This window comes from Microtus oregoni, unplaced genomic scaffold (assembly GCF_018167655.1).
Source record: "Microtus oregoni isolate MIOR12 unplaced genomic scaffold, Mior012 000036F_ref0000092, whole genome shotgun sequence".
NCBI lineage: Eukaryota > Metazoa > Chordata > Mammalia > Rodentia > Cricetidae > Microtus > Microtus oregoni.
The window spans coordinates 22106949-22129072 of NW_024543095.1; the positions used below are offsets into that span (position 1 = coordinate 22106949).

The 22124-nt window shown below is 38.5% G+C and overlaps 1 protein-coding gene across 1 annotated transcript in view; it reads right to left on the minus strand.

Moving 5' to 3' along the window:
- Positions 1 to 1421: 1421 nt before the first annotated feature.
- LOC121432940 (UDP-glucuronosyltransferase 3A2-like) overlaps positions 1422 to 22124 on the minus strand; it is a 34062-nt gene continuing 13359 nt past the window's right edge. The window contains exons 3-7 of the mRNA XM_041631133.1: positions 20593 to 20707; positions 15319 to 15850; positions 8172 to 8403; positions 6694 to 6913; positions 1422 to 2315 (exon numbers count right to left, since the gene is read on the minus strand). Coding sequence (XP_041487067.1) covers positions 2039 to 2315; positions 6694 to 6913; positions 8172 to 8403; positions 15319 to 15850; positions 20593 to 20707 — 1376 coding nt within the window. The 3' untranslated portion in view covers positions 1422 to 2038. The remainder of the gene's footprint in view (positions 2316 to 6693; positions 6914 to 8171; positions 8404 to 15318; positions 15851 to 20592; positions 20708 to 22124) is intronic.

Sequence of the window (22124 nt, forward strand, 5' to 3'; positions counted from 1 at the left end):
TGCCTGCTAGCTAGCGCAGCTGAAATGAGTTGGGGAAGGGCCCAGGATTTTGCTCCAGGACCTAGGATCTAGAGACTGGACTGTTCAGCTGGGAGGATGGTTACTCACCCCTTGGTTCACAACAGAATTTCTCTAAGTTCAGATTCATCAAGGGCATCAGGATACTAACAGCAAATCATCAAAACACTTTTTACCCAGGAACCCAGCATACATACGCCACTCACAACGTGTTGTCTCCTTCGCTTTTGCTAAATGATATTGGTTTTTGTCTAAGCATCTCTTCCAAGAACTAGCCCAGGGGTTGGGGGAGGGATCTGCGTGCTGATAGCCTAGGGATAGCATCACTGGAACATAATTTCTCAAAGCTTAACTTTTCTTTTTAGATTATAGATCCTATTGTTAAGAATGAAGAAGTGACAGAGGTAATAGAATAAATAAGAACATTAAGTTACCTAAAATGCTGATCTGGTCCCCCTCCCTCATCTACTCGAAGAGCAATCAGGGTTCCCTGACCTGTGGGAAGTTCCAGGACTGCCCACCTCTATCCAGGTCTCGTAAGGTGAGCATCCAAACTGCCTAGGCTCCCACAAAGCCAGTACGTGCAGTAGGATCAAAAACCCACTGCGATGGTTCTTGAATTCTCAGTATTCCTCATTGTAATAAATAAATAAATAAAATAAAGAAAAAAAATAAAACCATAAAAAAAAATAAAATAAAATGCTGATCTGTAGCAACACACTGCTTCAAGCTGAAACTATGGACATTAATTTATGCACCTGGGGACTCAGGTACCCTCCTATGGCCCTGTGACTCCTCCTTTTTCTCTGTCTTCCTAAAGTGTCCCTTCCCATCAAAGCTTTTAGTGCTAATTGGATGGCCTGGAAATGCTGCAGCAGACTCATGGTCTGAGTGGCTCAACTCACTGTTAATCCTATGTTGTTGGTCCTACCTTTTCTCAAGTTTACACTCTTGTGCCCAGTGACTGTAAAAGCCCAAGCTGTTTGTTGTGGAAAAGATGACAGGCAGAAGTTCTGTTGACAATTGTTTGGTTTCTAACACATCTTCAACACTGATCTTCCACTTTTAAAAGGGAAATGTTTGGAAAATTGTCATAATTACCTCAGCAGCTTTCTCCTGACTCTACAACGCTGACTCCCTGAATGGCTTATTGCCAGGTGAGACATGAAGCCACACCCTGTAGGAGCAAGCAGAGGTAATTCACACACTGAGAAGTTTTAAGAATGGCCACACATTCCTTGCTGTTGCTCAACTTTCACCATCTTAAGAATAGGACATTCAATATTTATCACTTCTCTTTGTATCTTCTTACTTAACAGCAGTGAAGTTCATTCTGTATCAATTTATAAATCTCTGGTTTATTCTGTTTTGCACATAGTTGTGACTTCAATAAGTGGATAGACTGTGGTTTCTTTTCTTTATTTTAATTACCCTGACATAAGAAAATAAATCTATTATATCAGTCACATAAAACTTATGTCTCACAACACTTCAATTTTCTATGAACTTTAATTTTGATTTTACTAAGAAAAAGTAATTTACTTTATTCATATGTTGTCATTGTCAGTAAAATTTGTTCATATTGAATCTTGAAATTGGACAAATATTCTGAACTCTAAAGAGAGACTAAAAGAAAAGAAAAATATAGGAGTAAGTGAAATTTGTAAATATGTGGGGTTTTTTTATCTAAAGCAATTGGAGAAGTAAGAGTCAGAGACTAGAAGTCACAGAGGATGAAACTCTCATAACTCCATGAATGACAGAAAGGAGTAAAGAGAAATAATGACTGGGAAAGAAAGGTTTGTACTAGATAGAGCAAGGAGAGCCAGGGAATGCTGAGTCTCCATCAGTCAATGTACTGTATGAGCATTATGAAAAAGACAGAAAATAGTGAGGACAACTGGAGGTCCACCAGCAGGAAGAGGGAAAGAGGAGAACCCTGGGAGTTCCTTGTGCTAGGGAACGAGGAAGCCTTTAGAGATCCAGAGCTCCCAACATCCTCCCCAGGTCAAACTTAACTTTATGCCTTCTTTTCCTTCCTAGCCACACACAGGGGCCTGAGCAACAAGCCCAGCACTTTCTTCAACAGCCACAAGGTGGCCAAAGTGAGCCCCAGCAGGAACAACAGGACATCCAGCAGGTGCTGCACATGCCATGGCTGCTGAAAGCCATGGGGCTTTAGATGTGCACCTCCCCCTGTTTGTAGGATGTGGTCAATCCAGCCCACCAGACGCTGGGAAGGTGTGAGAGGGTGGGAGCGCCTGATAGCCCTGGCAGTCATTGCTGCAGACTTGTACCTGAGGGCAAACACAGAGAGAATGTGTTACCAATGTGCTGTGCACATTTGAGACCTTATAACACACACAAAAACGTATACATACACACTTAAGTACATACACACCTATGTGTATGCACAGAGGTATATGCACATACACACACAAACACACAAACACACACTTTTTTTCTGATACAGACGCATAAGTTAGCTTCAAACAAAATTGTTTTCACATTGTCTACTTCGTCCTAAGGGTTCAATAAAAAACTAAAAAGGAAAACCTTTTTTTTTTAAAAAAAAAAAGGATCAAAATTAACCATGAAATTTTTTAAAAAATGACTATGTCTGTAAAGAGTGCACTTATGGTACTGAAGATGTGCTCACATTAAATATATTTGAAATCATGTGATAGAATATATATCTGATAAAGTGATTAGGATATCGAAAACTGAGTCTACTTTGGTTGTGAAATCATTATGCTGGATGGGCAAATGATATGTTCTTGTCTCTGTTCCTGCCCCATTTGTGCCAGATTTGAGAATTCTTCCTTTATAGCAGGCCTGTTTTGGACATTAGGAGCTGAGCAAAAACTGACATGCAGTGCTCCCCCATGGTGCATGTTTTTTATGTACTAGTGTGGAAAGATAATAAAGACACACATGATGGAGCTATGACAAATCTTTCCAAGTGTCAAAGATAAACTAGTGAATGATGAGTGAGCTCAAGTACAGAAAAGATAATAGCCAAGTACATGGTCTCCTAAAAGTAAAATGTTGTAGAGATGATCCTGTGAGAAATAACACAAAGACCATAAGGAGGGGAGATCAGCTGTATCAAAGGCATGCAAAGGTCCTTGGCAGGGCTTCCGTAAGAGTAGCTCCAATAGCCATGTATATTTGAATTCTTGTTTCTCAGCTGGTGGACTGTTTAGGAAGGATTAAGAACTGTGACTTTGTTGAAGGAGGTTTGTCACTGGAGAGTATCATAAGGCCCACACCAGGACCAGTCTTGATCTTTCTGCCTCCTGCCTACAGGTCAAGATGTAAGCCCCCAGCTACTGCTCCAGTGGCATGCCTGCATCCACACTGGTCAACATAATCACCCTGCACTAACCCTATGAAACTGTAAGCAAGGCCAAACGGAATGCCTTATCTTATACACAGCCTTGGTCACGGCATCTCCTACGACAGTTCTCTTCTAATTCAGTTGAAATTCTGTACGTGTATGATGAGTCAGGGGATCAGCCACAACTGTTCTCTCCTGCTTCAATTGGAGTTTTCTTATCAGTATGATGGAGGAAGGTCATTGGTTAATTAAATAAAGAAACTGATTGCCCTGATAGGTTAGAACATAGGTGGGTGGAGTAAACAGAACAGAATGCTGGGAGGAAGAGGAAGTGAGCTCAGAGACGCCATGCTCCCCTCTCCCGGGCAGATGCACGCGATGAAGCAAGCTGCCAGGTCAGACATGCTGAATCTTTCCTGGTAAGACTGGTGCTACACAGTTTATTAGAGATGGGTTGATCGGGATATCAGAATTAGCCAGTAAGGGCTAGAGCTAATGGGCCAGGCAGTGTTTAAATGAATACAATTTGTGTGTTGTTGTTTTGGGGCATAAGCTAGCGAGGCGGCCGGGGTGCTGGGGAAGCAGCCCCGCCGCTCCTATGACTACATCGGTACCTAAAATATAAGAGTCCATAAACATAATGTGTGTAGAAGAAATCATCACACCACATCAGGTAGAAGCATATTCTGAGCACCTAACCTAAAATTGAGAGTAATAGCAAAGGAAAAGCAGGACCTAAGCATTACACATGTATTTTGCTGTAGTGGGAGGGGGCTGCCACAAATTGGCATGACAACATGGTGAACCAAATCCATGTAAAACCTGAGAAAGCTTAAAAATTAATTCTAGACACAAAAGAACAGAGTTAAACATGATTTGCTAATGGCATATTCTTGAATAGGATCTGTTTGCTAGAAGCAAGCAGAGCCATGACTCCTTTAAGAGAGGTTTTCCTGACTCAACGATAGCAAAAAAGCCTTGCAGTTTTGAAATGCTGGCTTTCTGGGCCTTGATGCCAGCATGACCTCTGGCTCTTTCGGGAGACAAGCATTTGGGTGGGGTTTGTGAGCAGCATGCTACGGCTTGCTTTATGGCAATTTGGACTGGCTGTGTGTCTGAAAGTGGGGCCGTGTGCATGGCTCTCAGAGGCGCTAGCAGCTCTGCCATGCTGGACTGGGCAGGAAAGTCAGAAGTACCATATATACCATAGTAATGGTGCAACCTAAGTTTTAGGGAGTACTTAGCATTTTAAAAAGCACTCCTAAGAAAGTAAAGAATTACAGATATGCAATAAAAACAAATCCAGATGAAAAAGACCTCTAAATGAGACATAGTGTGTTTTAAAAATGTATGTAGGCTTGGGAGAGAGAAGAAAAGGAGTATAGAGAGTTATTAAAAGAAGTAAATATTTTTTTAAAAAAAGGTAAAGTCTTTAAAGAGACAGAGTACAGACAGTCAGAGATTAAAGAAGTAAAGATAATAAAATAAATATTAAGAAGTAATAGAGTAAAAACAAGCTACATAAAGATGGAAAATTCACAGAGAGTCTAGATTATGTATATTATTCTGTTTTCTTTGCATTTTTGACTGTAAAGAAGCTAAGCATAGAGAGACATTTCATTGTATGGTCTGCTAAGCTAAGCCAACATATATATTTTAAAGGTATCTTGAATTCAAAAATATAGTTCTAAGGATATATTGCTTTGGAAAAGAGGTTCTTCTCGTTTCCACAGAGGATGAGAACTTGTGGATTGCTTCCAGACTGGTATGGTTTGACGGAACAAGACCCCCCCCCAAAAGGTCACCGTGAACACCCCAAAAAATTACTATGCCCAACAATCATCAGGAAGCAGTTTGGACAAAACAATGCCCATATTCCCAAATATTGTCTATAAATGTTTGTTTACATTTAAAGGGGGACATGCTATAGAGATGGATACTTTGCATTGGTATGGATCTTGGTTTATTGACACAAATTTAAGGTCAGTTCTCTTATATGTATATTTCTGCACTTGATTAAGGTGTTAGTGCTGCTCATTTAAAAATGCTATGTATAATTTAAAAATATAGGTTAATAGATAATAATCTATAATAGTAAAGCTTGTGGTCATGTTAGTTAAATTTTCTAGATATATAGAGATATATTTCAGTTAGTTAGGTATTCTTTAAATCTCTCAGAGACCTTCAGAATATGGCATTTAAAATGTTTAAGAGCTTAACACTTTTCATGGCAGTGAGACACGTCTGCTCCTGACAACACCATTTATTTCGAGAGGAAGATGAGGCTCCTTATGGAGTTTGCTAGACATTGAGCAAGAAACTGCTCTTACCTGGACTATTTAACTGGACATGCAGGACCCACAGAGAAAAGACTGCTCAACTTGCCTAAAGGTTACATCATTTTTCAGAGTTCCTGCTACATGAAAGAGTCTGCTAGACATTCTGCAGGACACAGAAGAAAATGATGGACAAATTGCCAATATAGGCAGAACTGTCTTTGAGGTATCCTGCTTCATGGAAAAGTCTGCTAAATACTATGGGCCTATAGGTTTAAGATGGATGCCCAAATGATACAAAAAAAAAAAAAGCTTTGGATGACTGTCCAGGCAGTGAGATGTCTCTGTAAATTTTAGAGTTTTGGAAGTTGATTACAATGTACTTCCTGTTTACTTAGGTGATATAAAATTGTTCTGGAGTCTTTGATGGAGTTGAAGAATAGATAAGAACAATATGGTTTTCCTTAGTTATGATAAAAGATAAAATATACACAACTGTAATTCTTGATTGATAACTGTTTTGTTGTATGTAATTTTACTATGTTAAAGATAAAGTGTTCTTTTTTATTTAAACAGAAAAGAGGAGGTGATGTGGGAATCCCCTCTGTGTGTTGTGATTACCATTAATGACTAAAGAAACTGCTTTGGACCTATAGCAAGGCAGAACTTAGGTATTCAGGGAAAGCTAGGCTGAATGCTGGGAGAAACAAGGGCAGACACCATAGAGCTGCTGCCAGAGTCAGATTGCTGAAACTTTGCTAGTAAGCCACTGTCACATGGCGATACACAGATTAATAGAAATGGGTTAAATTAACATGTAAGAGTTATCAATAAGAACTTAGACCTAATGGGCCAAGCAGTGATTAATTAATACAGTTTCTGTGTGGTTATTTTGGGTCTAAGCTATCAGGGCAGCTGGGAATTACAAGCGACCTCCCTCCTCCTACATTTTACCACACCCCACAAAATTCTAGTTTCATTGATAAACAGACAACACAGACCCCTTAGTGTTAGGCCTTTATTCAACCTAAAGGAGCCCAACACTAGAAAACTGCATACCTCTTGTCTTCTATGACTTCTTTCAGTGTAAGTGCAAATGTCTCTGCCTTGATTGTCTCTAGCTGAACAGAAACACCAATTTTCTTAGCTTCTATTCGGACCAAGTTATCAGGTTGGTCTGCACAAAATGGAATCCCTACTATGGGTACTCCATGCTGTATGGCCTCCATGACGCTATTCATTCCACCATGGGTGACAAAAACTCGAATACTAGGATGGGCTGTTGCAAAAGAAAAAAAATAGAATTCAATATTTCACTCTGAAAGTTTCAGATACCAGATAAAGCATCAGACCCAAGAAATACCAATGTACTGAACATAATGGATATACTGTTTTTCATTTTGAAATTTGCATTGTTCTAGGATATGATAGCCAGCCTTCCCTCTACAAAAGGATGCCTTACTTCAATGCAAAACTATCAAGAACTTAGAACCCAGTGACAGCTATAAAGAGAGGGACAGGACAGGCATGTTCCTCTGTCTTTCTAATCACCCTCATCTTCACCATGATGCTTTCTTTTTCACATTTCTTGCCTCTGCCTTCTCTTGCTTTCCACATTTGATCTCTTACTAAGCTTGTATTCTATGTATTATCTCCTCTATTTTAAGAGAAACTTACAAAAGTTAATGATATATCAGACACTTCTGTATTTACCAATCTTATCTGTCACTCCATATAGAAAGCAACCATACATTTCTTATGATCATAAAGAAATCATCCCAAATTATACCTCACACAAAATCTGCCCAAGTTCTCTGGAAAGCAAGTCTGTGTGTAGCCTGTAATTTACTGAATGTAGAACTAAGTGAAAAATTTCCCAGCTTATTTTTAGTCACAAATTTAGGTACAAAATTCTGATTCAGTCATTGTGTGTGGAAGTGATGGGTTCTCAAAAAGTCACACAGAAACAATTTGAGAGAATGTGGCTTTAGGGAATTCTCTGTTGTACAAAAAAAATCATATCATTCTCTGAGGTTACTTGAGTTGACACTCAAATAGCTTCCTATAGCCTCAATCCCCCAACATCAATGTAAGTTTCTTGAGTTTTCAGTCCTTTGCCAACTATCAAAATGTGTCTGCATTCTTACATTTATATTCGTGTTTTTAAAATGCTGAAAAGTTCTCACAGCATTGTGAGAATAGTGTCAACTTCCCTAAGGAGTAGCTATAGTTCACATATTGTTCAAGATTGTTTTGGAGAGATCAGTGTTAAATATTGTTATGTCAAGGGTACATATCTATTTAGGACCTCGAGACCTGTCTGAGTTGGGAAGGATAAGGAAATTGTTGCTGTCACCTGTCTAGAGCACAGACTGATTGCTCCAAGAACTTTAGCTGCTTTTGCTTGCCTGCGGGAGATCTAACTTTACCTATCAGCAGTCTTTTCTTCTGCCAGTCCAAATATTCAAACGTCCGTTATCTATTAAGTTCCAAAAGCACATACACTGGAATAAAGTAACAGGTCTAGGGATGCTTACCCAGAAGGTCATTCTGGGGAATCCAATCCATGATTTTGACATTTGGGGCCAATCTCACATCTTTGGGCCAATGAGCATCCTTAACTGTCCACAGCACCCCTTGAGGGAGGCGAGCAAAGGCACTGTTCATCTCTTTAATAAGTTCCTTGGTTTGATGCAGGGTTGCTACAGAGCCCAGGGACACAAGGACAAAACCTGAGTCTCCAAACTTAGAGATAAAATCCTCGAGATCCTAGAGATTTCATGAAGGAAAGAAGGCAAAAGAAGTGGTTTGTAAAAGACAAGGTAGCTATGACACAAAATCAATCCTGAACTTAAATAAACCTTTACTTTATTTTCTTGTGTTCTGTATGATAAAACACCCTGATAGACCCAAGCTCTGCTCTGAGTATTGACTGCATAGATAGGCAGCCCTCTCTTCATCGTTGGGCTCTTATGAATTGCTCCTAAGCAAATACACATACAAGATTTTATTTGAGTAAAAGAATACTACTTCTAGAAGTTTAAATTCAGGAATAAACTGATTGTTAAGGGCAATTTTTTTGTTTAATAACTTGAATCCCTTCCTAAATATTTTCAATATGATCTGTATTCTTTTTTAATTCCAAAAATATTATACACAAAATTTCTTCACTTTCTGTGATGTATAATGTCTTCTCTTCTGGTGTTGTTTTCTAGCTTTGGTTACAGGGTAATGATAGATTTATAGAATGGGTTGAGAAGTCTCCTTTCCTGTGGAACCACCACCAATATTTATAGAGGAAGCAGTTTGGAGAGAACTAAGCCCAAATTCCCTAAATGATTGTTTACATTAAAGGGGGATATGCTATAGACAGATGAATACTTTGCATTGGTATGGATCTTGGTTTATTGATACAAATCTAAGATCAGAGGTGCTTTGTTTGCGAGCTGCCCAATCAGCACGGAGACCTGATCTCTCAGCGCCAGGAGAGCCAACATTGGGGGTAGACGCTTGGTTTGTGAGCTGCACAACCAGCACAGAGACCTGATCTCTCGGCGCCAGGAGAGCCAACATTGGGGTGAGTTTCTGACCCCATGGCGCCAGCCTGGGACAGGAAACTCAGAAGTTCCTCAACCCCCTATCCTTCTTGGGCTCTCTGCAGGGCCTCTAGTCCCTGCATACTGCCTCTTTCTTCCTATCCCACCCAGCTTGCATCCAGAACCCTCCCCACTTTGGCCCCACTGCCCTCTTTCGACACATAACATCACCCAGCCCAGCCTGTCTGGGCACTGGGTCTGAATCCTTGGGGCACCCAAGCGGGCGGGAGTTCCTTTGTTTCTATAGCCTGCCTGCACCAAGCAAGGTAGGCGCTTTGTTTACGAGCTACCCAACCAGCACGGAGACCTGATCTGGGTGCCAGGAGAGCCAGCATTGGGGAGACCCATCATTGGACATGAAGATCTGATCTCGGCACCAGGAGAGCCATCACTGGGGAGAGCCATCACTGGGAAGGTACATCAGTAGGCAAGGAGACCTGATCCGGTAAAAGAAGATCCATAAGGGAGCATATGGAAGAAGAGATGGGCAGACGCCAATGCAAGAATTCACCCAACAAGCTGAAAAGCAACATGAAGCCAACAGAAACCAGCGACCTCACAACGGGAGGACATGAACACCTTAATCAAGAAGAAGTAGAAAAGATTGACTTCATGAAAGTGATTGACGCCCTTAAACAGCATGTAAAAAACGCCCTTATAGAAATGGATGAGAAATATAACAGAAAGTTTGAAGAACAGAATAAATCAGTGAATGATACCCTAGAAAACCAAGGGAAAACAATCAAACAGATAATGGAAACGGTGCAAGACTTGAAAACTGAAATGGAGGCAAAGAAGAAAACACAAACAGAGGGCCGGCTGGACATGGAAAATTTAAGTAAACAAACAGAGTCTACAGAAACAAGCATAACAAACAGACTACATGAGTTAGAAGAAAGAATCTCAGATTGTGAACATACCATAGAGAAAATAAACACACTGATCAAAGAAAACAGCAAGTCCAACAAACTCTCATCACAAAACATTCAGGAAATCTGGGACACAATAAAAAGACCTAAGAATAATAGGAGTAGAAGAAGGAGAAGAAGTGCAGCTCAATGGTCCAGAAAATATATTTAATAAAATTATACAAGAAAACTTTCCCAACCAAAAGAAAGATATATCTATGAAGGTTCAAGAAGCATACAGAACACCGAATAGGCTGGATCAAAAAAAAAATCCCCTCGCCATATAATAATCAAAACACAAAGCATACAGAATAAAGAAAGAATATTAAGAGCCGCAAAGGAAAAGGCCAAGTTAATTATAAAGGTAAACCTATCAGACTTACGCCTGACTTCTCTATGGAAACTATGAAAGCCAGAAGGTCCTGGATAAATGTACTGCAAAAACTAAGAGACCATGGATGCAAGCCCAGACTACTATACCCAGCCAAGCTTTCGTTCACTATAAATGGAGAAAATAAAATTTTCCAGGATAAAAACAAATTTAAACAATACGTAGCCACAAATCCAGCCTTACAGAAAATAATAGAAGGAAAATCACTAACCAAGGAGTCCAACAATGACCACAATAACTCAGACATCTAGAGACCCTTCACCAGCGCAAATCAAAGATGGGAAACACACAAACTCTACGACTAAAAAAGTGACCGGAGTTAACAACCACTGGTCATTAATATCACTTAATGTCAATGGACTCAACTCACCTATAAAAAGGCACAGGCTAAGAGATTGGATACGAAAACAAGATCCAACATTCTGCTGTTTACAAGAAACACACCTCAACCACAAAGACAGGCACCTACTCAGAGTAAAGGGATGGGAAAAGGTTTATCAAGCAAATGGACCTAAGAAACAAGCAGGTGTGGCCATACTAATTTCTAACAAAGTTGACTTCAAACTTAAATCAATCAGAAGAGATGGAGAGGGGCATTTTATACTTATAACAGGAACAATTCATCAGGATGAAGTCCCAATCCTGAACATCTATGCCCCTAATATAAAAGCACCCATGTACATAAAAGAAACATTGCTAAAACTCAAGGCAGCCATCAAACCGCACACACTAATAGTAGGAGACTTCAACACTCCTCTCTCACCAATGGACAGGTCAATCAGACAGAAACCTAACAGTGGAATAAGACAATTAATGGAGGTAATGAAGCAAATGGACTTAACAGACATCTATAGAACATTCCACCCAAATAGGAAAGAATATACCTTCTTCTCTGCAGCTCATGGAACCTTCTCGAAAATCGACCACATAGTCGGTAACAAAGCAAACATCCACAGTTACAAAAAAATATTAGTAACCACCTGTGTCTTATCAGATCACCATGGATTAAAGTTAGAATTCAACAACAGCGCTACCCACAGAAAGCCTACAAATTCATGGAAACTGAACAGTCAACTACTGAACCATACGTGGATCAAGGAAGAAATAAAGAAAGAAATTAAAGTCTTCCTGGAATTCAATGAAAATAAAGAAACAACATACTTAAACTTATGGGACACTATGAAAGCAGTCCTAAGAGGAAAGTTCATAGCACTAAGTGCCCACTTAAAGAAAACAGAGAAAGCTCACATTGGAGACTTAACAGCCCAACTGAAAGCTCTAGAAAAAAAAGAAGCAGACTCACCTAGGAGGAGTAGAAGACTGGAAATAATCAAACTGAGGGCTGAAATCAACAAAATAGAAACACAGAAAACAATACAAAGAATCAATGAAACAACAAGCTGGTTCCTGGAGAAAATCAACAAGATTGATAAACCCCTATCCAAACTAATCAAACGGCAGAGAGAGAATAGGCAAATTAATAAGATCAGAAATGAAAAGGAGGACATAACCACAGACACAGAGGAAATTCAGAGAATCATTAGACCTTACTACAAAAGCCTATATGCCACAAAACTGGAAAATGTAAAGGAAATGGACACTTTTTTAGATAAATACCATATACCAAAGTTAAACCAGGACCAGGTGAACAATCTAAATAGACCTGTTAGTCGCGAAGAATTAGAAGCGGTTATCAAAAACCTCCCTACCAAAAAAAGCCCAGGACCAGATGGTTTCAATGCGGAATTCTACCAGAACTTCCAAGAAGAGCTAATACCTATACTCCTTAATGTATTGCACAATATGGAAACAGAAGAGGCATTGCCAAATTCCTTTTATGAAGCTACAGTTACTCTGATACCAAAACCGCACAAAGACTCAACCAAGAAAGAGAATTATAGGCCAATCTCACTTAATTCACTTAATTCACCAGTTAACCCATTTTATGTTAGATTTCCTTGGAGATTTTATTATTGTTTCAGTCTAATTAAATGCCAAAAGTTTAAGACTTTTATTTGTTCTTGAGTCAGTTGTGTTACCAGGCATACATACACATTTTTCCCTTCATGTAGGATAACTATTTTGATGATATACCGTGTTTTTTTTAATTTCCTTATAATCTTTATTGTTTTAAGTAATAGTAGGTAAATTTTCACTTTATAACTTAATTATTTTATTACTCTTTCTTATTTATTTTCTCAGTTATTCTCCTGGTTTGTTAGCGTACTACTCTTTTGTTTGTATTAATTCTAATTTTTTTTCTATTCATCATTTCAGTTACCTACACTGTGATTCTTTTAATACCCCTCTTTCTGTTAGCAACCTGTTTAGTTTTCTCTTTATTATCTGTGCCTGATACTGAAGGGTTAGGTTATCAATTTCAAATACCTTGTCTGTACTAATGATGAAAATAACAGCTACAAATTTCACCTAAGTCTTGTTTTATCGTACTCCATTTTCCCCTTCTGTTTTTTCTCATTTCCTTGATATGTAATATTTGCTAATGTTCCTCTTGATTTTTCCCTTAGCCTCACTGGCTGTTATATAGTGTGTTGTCTGTTTTTACATACTGTTGGTTTCTATCTCTTGCCACTGTGACAAGAGTTATTCGCATTAATTTAAGGTTTTGAAAGTTACTGGGGTTCCTTTGTCTGTGTGCTGTCTAATGCATGAAGAAAGGCAAGGAATTTGCTTTGTGCATTAGAGACTATTTGCCCTGCTCTTATTGGACGGAACACTTGGGTCTTGTGAGTTGATTCAGCAGCTAAGAAAACTAGCTGTCCTTCCAGAGGACAACAGTTAAATTCCCACATAACAGGTCACAATCTTCTGCAACTCTAGCTCCCAGCAATCTAATACCCTTTTCTGATGCCCTCTGGGCCCAGGCACACACACATACACATTCAGAGCAAACACTCAAGCACAGAAAATGACTTAAAAATAAATTTAAAATATACTCTATATATTTCTAATAGTTCCTGCTAATAAAGGGTGCTATTCAAATTGATAATTTGTATGGATATTCTTTTCATTCTAAAACTGTAGAATTGAAGTCTTAAGTTATTATTTTTTTCTTCTTTAAATTCCTAAATTTTCTTCACAATTTTATTTCATATTTTGTGCACATGTGACCAATTTCATTGTAAATTAACTGTTTAAAATATTTTAAATAATATTTTTAAAGTTTGGCAAACACAAAATTTCAGATAGTTATATATTGTCATTAACCTGCAGTTAATGTTTTGATATTGTCTGTTTTCCTTATGTTGACAACCACCATAGTCTATTTTGATTCTCCATGTATTTTTATGAAATGTGACAAAACACTACACAGAGTAGATTTCAGACTCTTTAGTCAGGATTTACTTCAAAACATTTCTTCCCACTCTTTACTTTTAACCATACTCTATTTCATCTCTGTGTGCCAATATCTGAACTTCCTGTATAAAAGGTGAGGTCTCTGCCAATCGTATCTAAATTTGTGAATATAAATTAATCTTCTACTACTTCAGGATTCAATCAGGGCACTCAGATGATAATTGTCTAACTTCCAAATCTATATACTGTATACCTATCCCACAAATTTGGGTTTTCAGGAAATTCTATCCAAATCCCATATCAGAAACCTCCTTCCAAGAAGAATATATATATGTATCACTCACAAATCATTTCCCAAAACATCCTTCTCACCCACTGCAAGGAAGTGTAAGGCATTTTGGTACCAAAGGGAGCTAGATGAATTCTGTATCCTCTCTGCTTTGAATTGAAAGCAGAAGAAACATAACCTTCATCACCTCAACGTCTAGGACAACACTGTAGAAAACCAAAGGTGATCCTCCCAGCATGGGACAGAGAATCCCACAGTAACAGATAACAAGCAATCAAATATCCTTAGCTCTCTGCACTTTTAGATTTTCAGTGGTAGCGATTCTGAGCCTGCACTGAACATGCAAACTACATACCAGTTTTGATGGTTTATGGTAGCTTGATGCAATACAAAAGGCTCAACAGTCTCAATAGAACAACAGAATCAATTCCTCTTGTCGCTGCTAATGTCTGCATACATGTCTTCTAAAAGTGTTTTCTGTTTCATTATGAAGAACCTGTCTCCTTAACAAATACTAAATGTATGGACATTCACTGTATTTATTTTATATATAGCTCAAAATTAATATGGAAATATCAAGACTAGCTACTGAAGTTATTCCAGCAAACCCAGGCCTACAGAGATACAAAAGAAACTCAAACTTTGTACCAAGATTGTCAAACTTAGCATGTGGTATTCTAACACTCTACTTTTGCAACCCTAAAAATGTACTCTCAGAGTGCCCCTCTTGCCTTATAGGACATCTCTGCCAAGAAACAATTCCTACCTATAGTAGTTTGAAAGAAAACACTCCCCAAAGGTAGTGGCACTATTAGACGGTATGACCTTATTGGAATGTGTGTAACCTTGTTGGAGGAAGTGTGTCACTATGGGAGTGAGCATTGACATCTCCTATGCCCAAGCTATGCCCAGTGTCACAGTTCACTTCCTGTTGCCTGTGGATCAAGATGTAGAACTCTCAGTTCCTTCTTCAGTTACATGCCTGCCTACATGCTACCATGTTTCCTGTCACTAGTATAATGGGTTAAATCTTTGAAAATGTAGGTCACCCAAATTAAATGTTGTTGTTTTTTCTTAGAATTTCTGTGGTCATGGTGTCTCCTCACAGCTCTAACGTAGACACCTCCTAAGCATGGCAAGCTTCTGAGTGAAAGATAAACTGAGGGCTGAGGTTTCACTCACTTGAGGTATTGGCCTGGCAGGTTTGTCCATTAAGCCTCCCACATAGACTGTGTTGGGAAATAAGGGACGAGCAAATTCAAGGGCAAAATCAGAGTTGACGAAAGAAAGCTCTGCTTTCAGTAGAAGGTCAGACAAAACTGGCCGAGAGTCTTCTGCAAAATGTTCCTGAATGGTGGCATCATATTGAGAAAATATTTCTCTTTGCCTCAGGGAGAAATCAATGAACATCAGAAAGTTCTTCACTCGGCCCCAGAAGTCCATTTGGTCAGTTAGACTGGACCCACTCACTGGAACATAAGACAAGGGGCTTGGTAGCACAAAGTCCATATAGCTAAATTGCATGGGAAGAAGGGTCACAAATTTTTTCTCAAGTTTCTCAGCAATCAAGTAAGAGCAAAAATCTAAATAATCAAAAAGTAGTAGATCAAAATTCTCATTCCTTAAGGAGTCCATGATGTCCTCTCTGCCTAAAAAGTGACTGCACAAATCCCCAAAGAATTTATATATCTTTACAAGGACATGATGTGTGTTCCTGTAATAAAAAAAGAAGAAGACATAATTTCAGGAGCTGTTTTATACATTTTGGAAGACTTTTATACTCAATAAAAGTATTTCATAACTAGACAAACACAAGTCTATATTCCAACACTCTGAAAATGGAGACAGGAAGATCAGAAATCCAAAACTAGTCTTAGACTTGAGACTTTTGAGGCCAGAAGACTAGATTAAATAAAATCATGAGTCACTTAGAAAAAATAATTTTTAATATGTTTTATGGAAAGAGGTCATGTATCCTGAATTTTTCTTTTCTTCTGTATAAAGATATACAAATCATTATGTTATAGTGTTACTTATTATTTAAAGCATGTTTTTTAATTAAGTAAGTTTTTTAATTAAAAACAAAACAGATCCATAGAAATTCATTTTCCCATCCTGCATGGAGATATTTCTTTACTTCTTATACTTCTTAATCATCTTTGTTAGAGAGAGAGAGAGAGAATATATTTTAGACAATACTAAATCACTTTCCAACCTGAATTGCAGATGTTGAACAAAACGTTCAGCTTTACTTTCCAGTGTAGATATTTATTTGCTTCTCAAATTGTTCTTACTCCATCACATTTCCTCTAAGGATCTAATTCCCATTCATCATCAATGCAAGTTTGATTTCTTCTGTCTTGAAAGCTATCACTGATTATAGTCGATCTCGGACTATATCCATCTACTTGAGTAGCTGTATAATGCTGTCTACCTCACATTAAATAGTCAGTTTCGGGGTGATAATATTGTTCCTCTTCCAATCTGTGTAAGTGGTATGATTACAGCTTTTATAATCGTCAGTGGTAAAGCCAACTCTTTTAATCATGTTTTTCTTGGCTTAAATGTTTTGTCCCAGAAAGGAACTTTCCAATGATAAGACTGGAACTAGGCTGATCATGTTTCAACTTTCTGCCTAAGAACCTGGGCAATTAAAAATAAAACAAAATATAAAACCTTCTGCTTTTTTCTTTCCTATGTGAAATCTAAACTTAAGTGTGTATGTGTCTGTTTGTGTGTGTGTGCATGCGTGTGTGTGTACGTTTGTCTTTTTACATGATGGAGTTAGAGAGGAGGCTATGAGAGCACATAAAAATAAAAGGCAGCAAAAGAGATACAGGTGTCATGGAACAGCGCTTTGGTGAAGAGAGCAAAGGATAGTGACATTGTGTTTTCTTGAAAATTCATAGCAAAACCTATTACTTTGTAGGCTAACCTAAGATTCTAATGGGAAAAAGAAGTGTGATTGGAAGCTTGCTATTAGAAATTGACAACTCTAACTGACTCAAACTTCCGCTGAAGATTGTGCTAAACTTTAGTCATCCTACCGATGACTCTTGCCTACAGCACTTTTCTAGGGACCCTTTCACATCAATGCTTACTAGATAAGCATCCTGGTAAAAGTGCACAAGTGCAACATGTCCTTCTACGTCAAAAGATCCACAAGATGAGAGACCAGGGGCACTCCTATCTTTGCTCATTTTAGACCCAAGCTAAAATCAAACAGCTGTGGTTTGTCTACAAGGGTTCATCTGTCAGAGAGTTGGTGCTCAATGTAGCTGTATATAGGTAGAAGTATCTTTAAGAGAACACCTTAGTAGGAGATGATTAAAAGCCCTTATCCTATAGATTGATAAAACAGTCCTCCTTAGAGTGAGTTAAACCCATTAGGAGTTGTAAACCTGTTCTTTCTCTTCTCTTGACTCATCCAGTCCCACATGCTTTAGTAATTACGATACCTTCTATCATGTTTTCAGTAAAGCTGACATGATTGCTGTTTGCACCATGTGTTGGGGACTGCAGACCCTCACACCCTGAATTTTCAATAACTGCTTGCCTGCCAGATAAACAATTTGTTTTCCTATGCTTGCATCTCCTCTGAGTACAAGACCCTCATGAGTTCCGGATGGCAGAAGAGTGGTTTCTGGTGGGCTTACAGCAAAAAATCCTGAGGGCTGGGGCGTGGCCATTGGTCAGGGAGAGCCCTACATAAGCTGCCCTTTAACACAATAAAATTGGCATTCTTGTTTCCAAGAGTGACCATGTCTTTGTGTGTTTTTCAATCTCCAGCCCCTTGCCCAACTCGCAAACCGTCCGGTACTGCAGGTGCTGCACCATGAACTTGAACTTACATAACTGAGACCCGAAAAAGCTTATTTTCATTATAAAAATCACTCAAATTGAGTTATGCTGTTATAATAACCAAATGCAGATAAATACAAAGCATAAATTCTCTAAACTTATCACCTATATTCTGTTTTTAAAAACATTTTGTGTAACACTTGCCAAAAAATGTGATAAATGCAAGATTGGTTTATTAACAAAAAGAATGGTAGTCCCTTTAAAGTAACTGAACTGTAAAATACCCAAGTTGTTTCTTTTCTCACCATCTTGACTGTGTTTTCCTTGTAATTTTCACCACTCCTCAAGAATTCAAGCTTAGAAAAGATGCAATATATATGTTTTACCTGTTTATAAAAATCAGCCCTGTTAGACTGAGGTGCAATTTGACTTCTCTTTATATGTAACAAAAGCTTTGTGGTCTTTAAGTGTCTATGAGTGAGAAATCTTTCCAAAAAGAATCTTAGTGCTGTGAGCACCACCTAGAGTGTTAAGTAGAATTTTTAAGGAAACAGATGAGATCGAGACCAATGGCATTAACTAGGTGACACATCTGTACTTGCCATCTGTGTGGAAGACAGAGGAGGTTCTGCACATCCCCACCAAGGACGAAAAGCCTCAGGCACATCTGCATCACCTGGTCATTGAAAATTATTAAAGTTTCCTGCTGTGATTAGCTGTTAAGTCAATTATAACCAAGCTACAATCTATGGAACCATAGAGATTAAGTATAAAGTAAGGGACTAGTGGGCACAGAAAGAACTCATTAAGAAAGGGAAATAGAATATTGAAGGGTAGAATTGAAGGTCTGTGTTGGGAGAATCAAGTGGGGATGAGAGAGAGTGATAAGGGAGAAACTTCAGGGAGACAAAAAGCCATTTGAGGGGTAGTTAGTGTGGAAACCTAACACAGTAGACACTTCCTAAGATATAGACATTTATGAAGGTAATCAAAATAAATTTCCCAAATGATGTGGGAGACAGAGTCCCAGCTGGCTATCTCTTGCCACCAAATGAGCTTCCAGTACCATAATTGTGTCACATCTAATTGAGTTGTTGTCCAAAGGGGTCCCACAAGAATCCCCCAAACAACCCAGGCAGTTGCCAAAACTAAAGGCTACTCTCTACAAACAGGCAACAAAGCTCTATTGCTAAAGATAATACCTATACAGAACACTGATCATGGGGAAACTGAGCTGTTGCCTATAAAGAGCCCAGGTTCTGGTGTCGTTGCTACAGAGACATACTCTGTACACTACCAAAGGAGAAACATAAACACCAATTTAGGCACAAACCCATTGATCTACAGTGCTGTCCTGCCTGCAAGATATGCTAGAGCAATGGAGGGACAAAGCTTGTGGGAGTAACCAATGGATAACTGGTTTGACTTAAGGCCCACTTCAAGATGAAACCTACACCTAGCACTGATTGAGTAATTAAGAACCTGAAACTAGATACCCCAGGGGAGTAGAGGAAACCCAAATGCTATTGGTCTATAACACAAAACAAAACATATCAATAAAATTACTTCTAAAGACATTTTGTTATACTAGCAGCTCAGTGCCTTACACATTTCTTATATCATCAGAGAAGCTTCCTCCTACAGCAGAAGGGAATAAATATAGAGACCCTCAGTCAGACATTATGCAGAGAGTGAGAGACCTTGGAACACTCAACTAAATGGGTTGTCTTCATCAAATCTCTTGTGTTTGGGATCAGGGAACCCAGAGGAAGAGCAGATAGAAACACTAAAAGAGCCAGAGGGGATAGAATATATCAGGAAAACAAGATCCTCTAAACATGAACAAAGATCATGTGAATTCACAGCAACTGTGGCACACACACACGTATGCTTCTAATTTAGTGTTTTATGCGATTTCTGAGTGTGCAAAAGAGTGGGTCTCTGATTCTTATGCCTTCTCTCAGGTTCTTTTACTTTTGTTTCTTTTTCTTGTCCAACTCTGATATAACATTTTTGGTTTATGGTATTCTATTTTGTTGATTTTATTATTATATGTATGTAATATATTATTATATATTATTAGAAGCCTGCTTGTTTTCTAATGAGTGACAGAAAGAGAGTGGATCTGGGTGGTATGAGACCTGGGGAGCTACTGGAAGGAATAGAGGGAAGACTGTAATCAGGATATATTATATGAGAAAAAATAATTTTCAGTAAAACGAAGGAAAAGGAAATCTTTTAAAGTAGCTTAATAGGGAAGGAGCAAAGCATGACATGACATATGCACATACAATGGAGTGTCCTCCATTAGGGAATTTATGTAGGAAGGTGACAAAGAACGCAGAAGAAGGTGACTCCTCTGTCCCTGATTAGAGAGGTTGCAGTGGCTGTACTGGCTTCATTAAGAGGACATGAGCAGATGACAAGTAAGATGCAGAAGAGAAGGTCTAAAAGGCACGTCTTCCACTTTCTAGAGAATATCCCATCATTGATCCAACTGTCAGTCATCTACCATGCACCACTCAAACACAATCCATCCCTATACCAATTAATTCACCCAGAAACCACTTCTCTTAAACTCACTCAAAGCATCATGAGACCATCATTTCCCCATTTGAAAGACTTGATTAACAATACTTTGATTCTATAAATTACCTCTGACGAACTAATTCTTCTAAAAGGAGATTTAGTTTGTTACGGAATTCCTCTTGTTGATCTTCAGGTAGATCCAAGTTTATAACCTGGTATGATATTTCCTCTTCTTGAAATTCTAAGAAAACACCAATTGGGTAAAATTTAAATTTAATCACAATATATCACACATTATATAGAGATAAATATAATTAATTTAATTTCACATCTTTGCGGAATTTGAATTTGCTCTTCAATGGTTTAGTTCTTTTTATCTATCCAGTTCTTTAATGTGACAACATTTATTGAAACTTTACAACAATTCAATAACTTTTATACAGTCTACAGTAAAGACTTCTAGCAACTGCTTTCATTTAAACACAGTTATTATTTTTTACTTTACAGATGAGAAAATTCAAAGGAAAACATTCTAAAATGATATCATAGTTAATTGGGAGTTAATAGTTATGTAAAAGTCAGCTTGATTGCAGAGTTCTTGCATTTCATAGAAAAATTAAAGTGAAATATGCAAAGTATTGGTTTGCTTGTTTGTCTTTTTGTTCCTGTTCATTTCATGTTTGCTTGTCTGCTTGCTTGCTTGTATGTTTTGTGCCAACGTCATGCTTAGTAGCCCCAATTGGCTTTAAACTCTTCTCATTGTGCTGTATCATGTGACTCAGCCCAAACCTCTCTTGGAGTCTCAGACTCCATCATGATTGTACATTCCACCACCAACTATGGCTGCCGCTCCTCAGTGGAAGGACTCTCACCTGTATGTGTGCAAGGCAGTGGTGTGCGTAGTAAAGTGATGGGATGGAGACACCATACAAAATATTACCCAGGCGAATAAAGCCAACTGATGCCTGTGCCCATACAACACAGATAGCAATCACACAGGATCTTGGGAAATGTCCTTTCAGTCCCACCTTATTCCATATCTATGGATTTAAAGGCACGCTATTAAAGGTATTGCGTGACAATACATCCACAGCACCATTGTGACACAATCAAGAGTTCACTTCAAACTAGATTTTAGCCTCTCAAAATTGCCATTCTCTTTGATGATGCTGGTTAGATTAGCCTGAGGGGGGTTGTAAACATGTGAAACTTAGAAAGAAGCCACCATAACTGAGGAAAGTCAAGCAACAAAGAAAAGAAGGAATTGGATGCTGGTCAAGGGTTGTACAAGAATATATACAACGATTTTTAGAGAAAACTGCAAAGTGCTTTCATTACTTTATGTATCTCTAAATTAATATCATGGGAATTGTACCAGTAGGAACATTGATGTCATTAAGGCATATTAGAGCAAACATCACAAGATTTCACTATATTTAATCAGTACCTTCTGTGCTCTTATAAAGTTGCCAAATCTAAAAGAAATGAGTGACCCATCTTCAATGAGACTGAGCTGGTCTGTGGTAGGACCATTGAACATGGCCTGTGACCTGCCCAGGCAGAGCGGGGAATGAGGGGCCAGCTGCCTGGTCCCAAGTACCCAGACAGGATGGCCAAGAGGCAGAGGGAGCATGGCCTTCTCCCCATCACATAGCCTA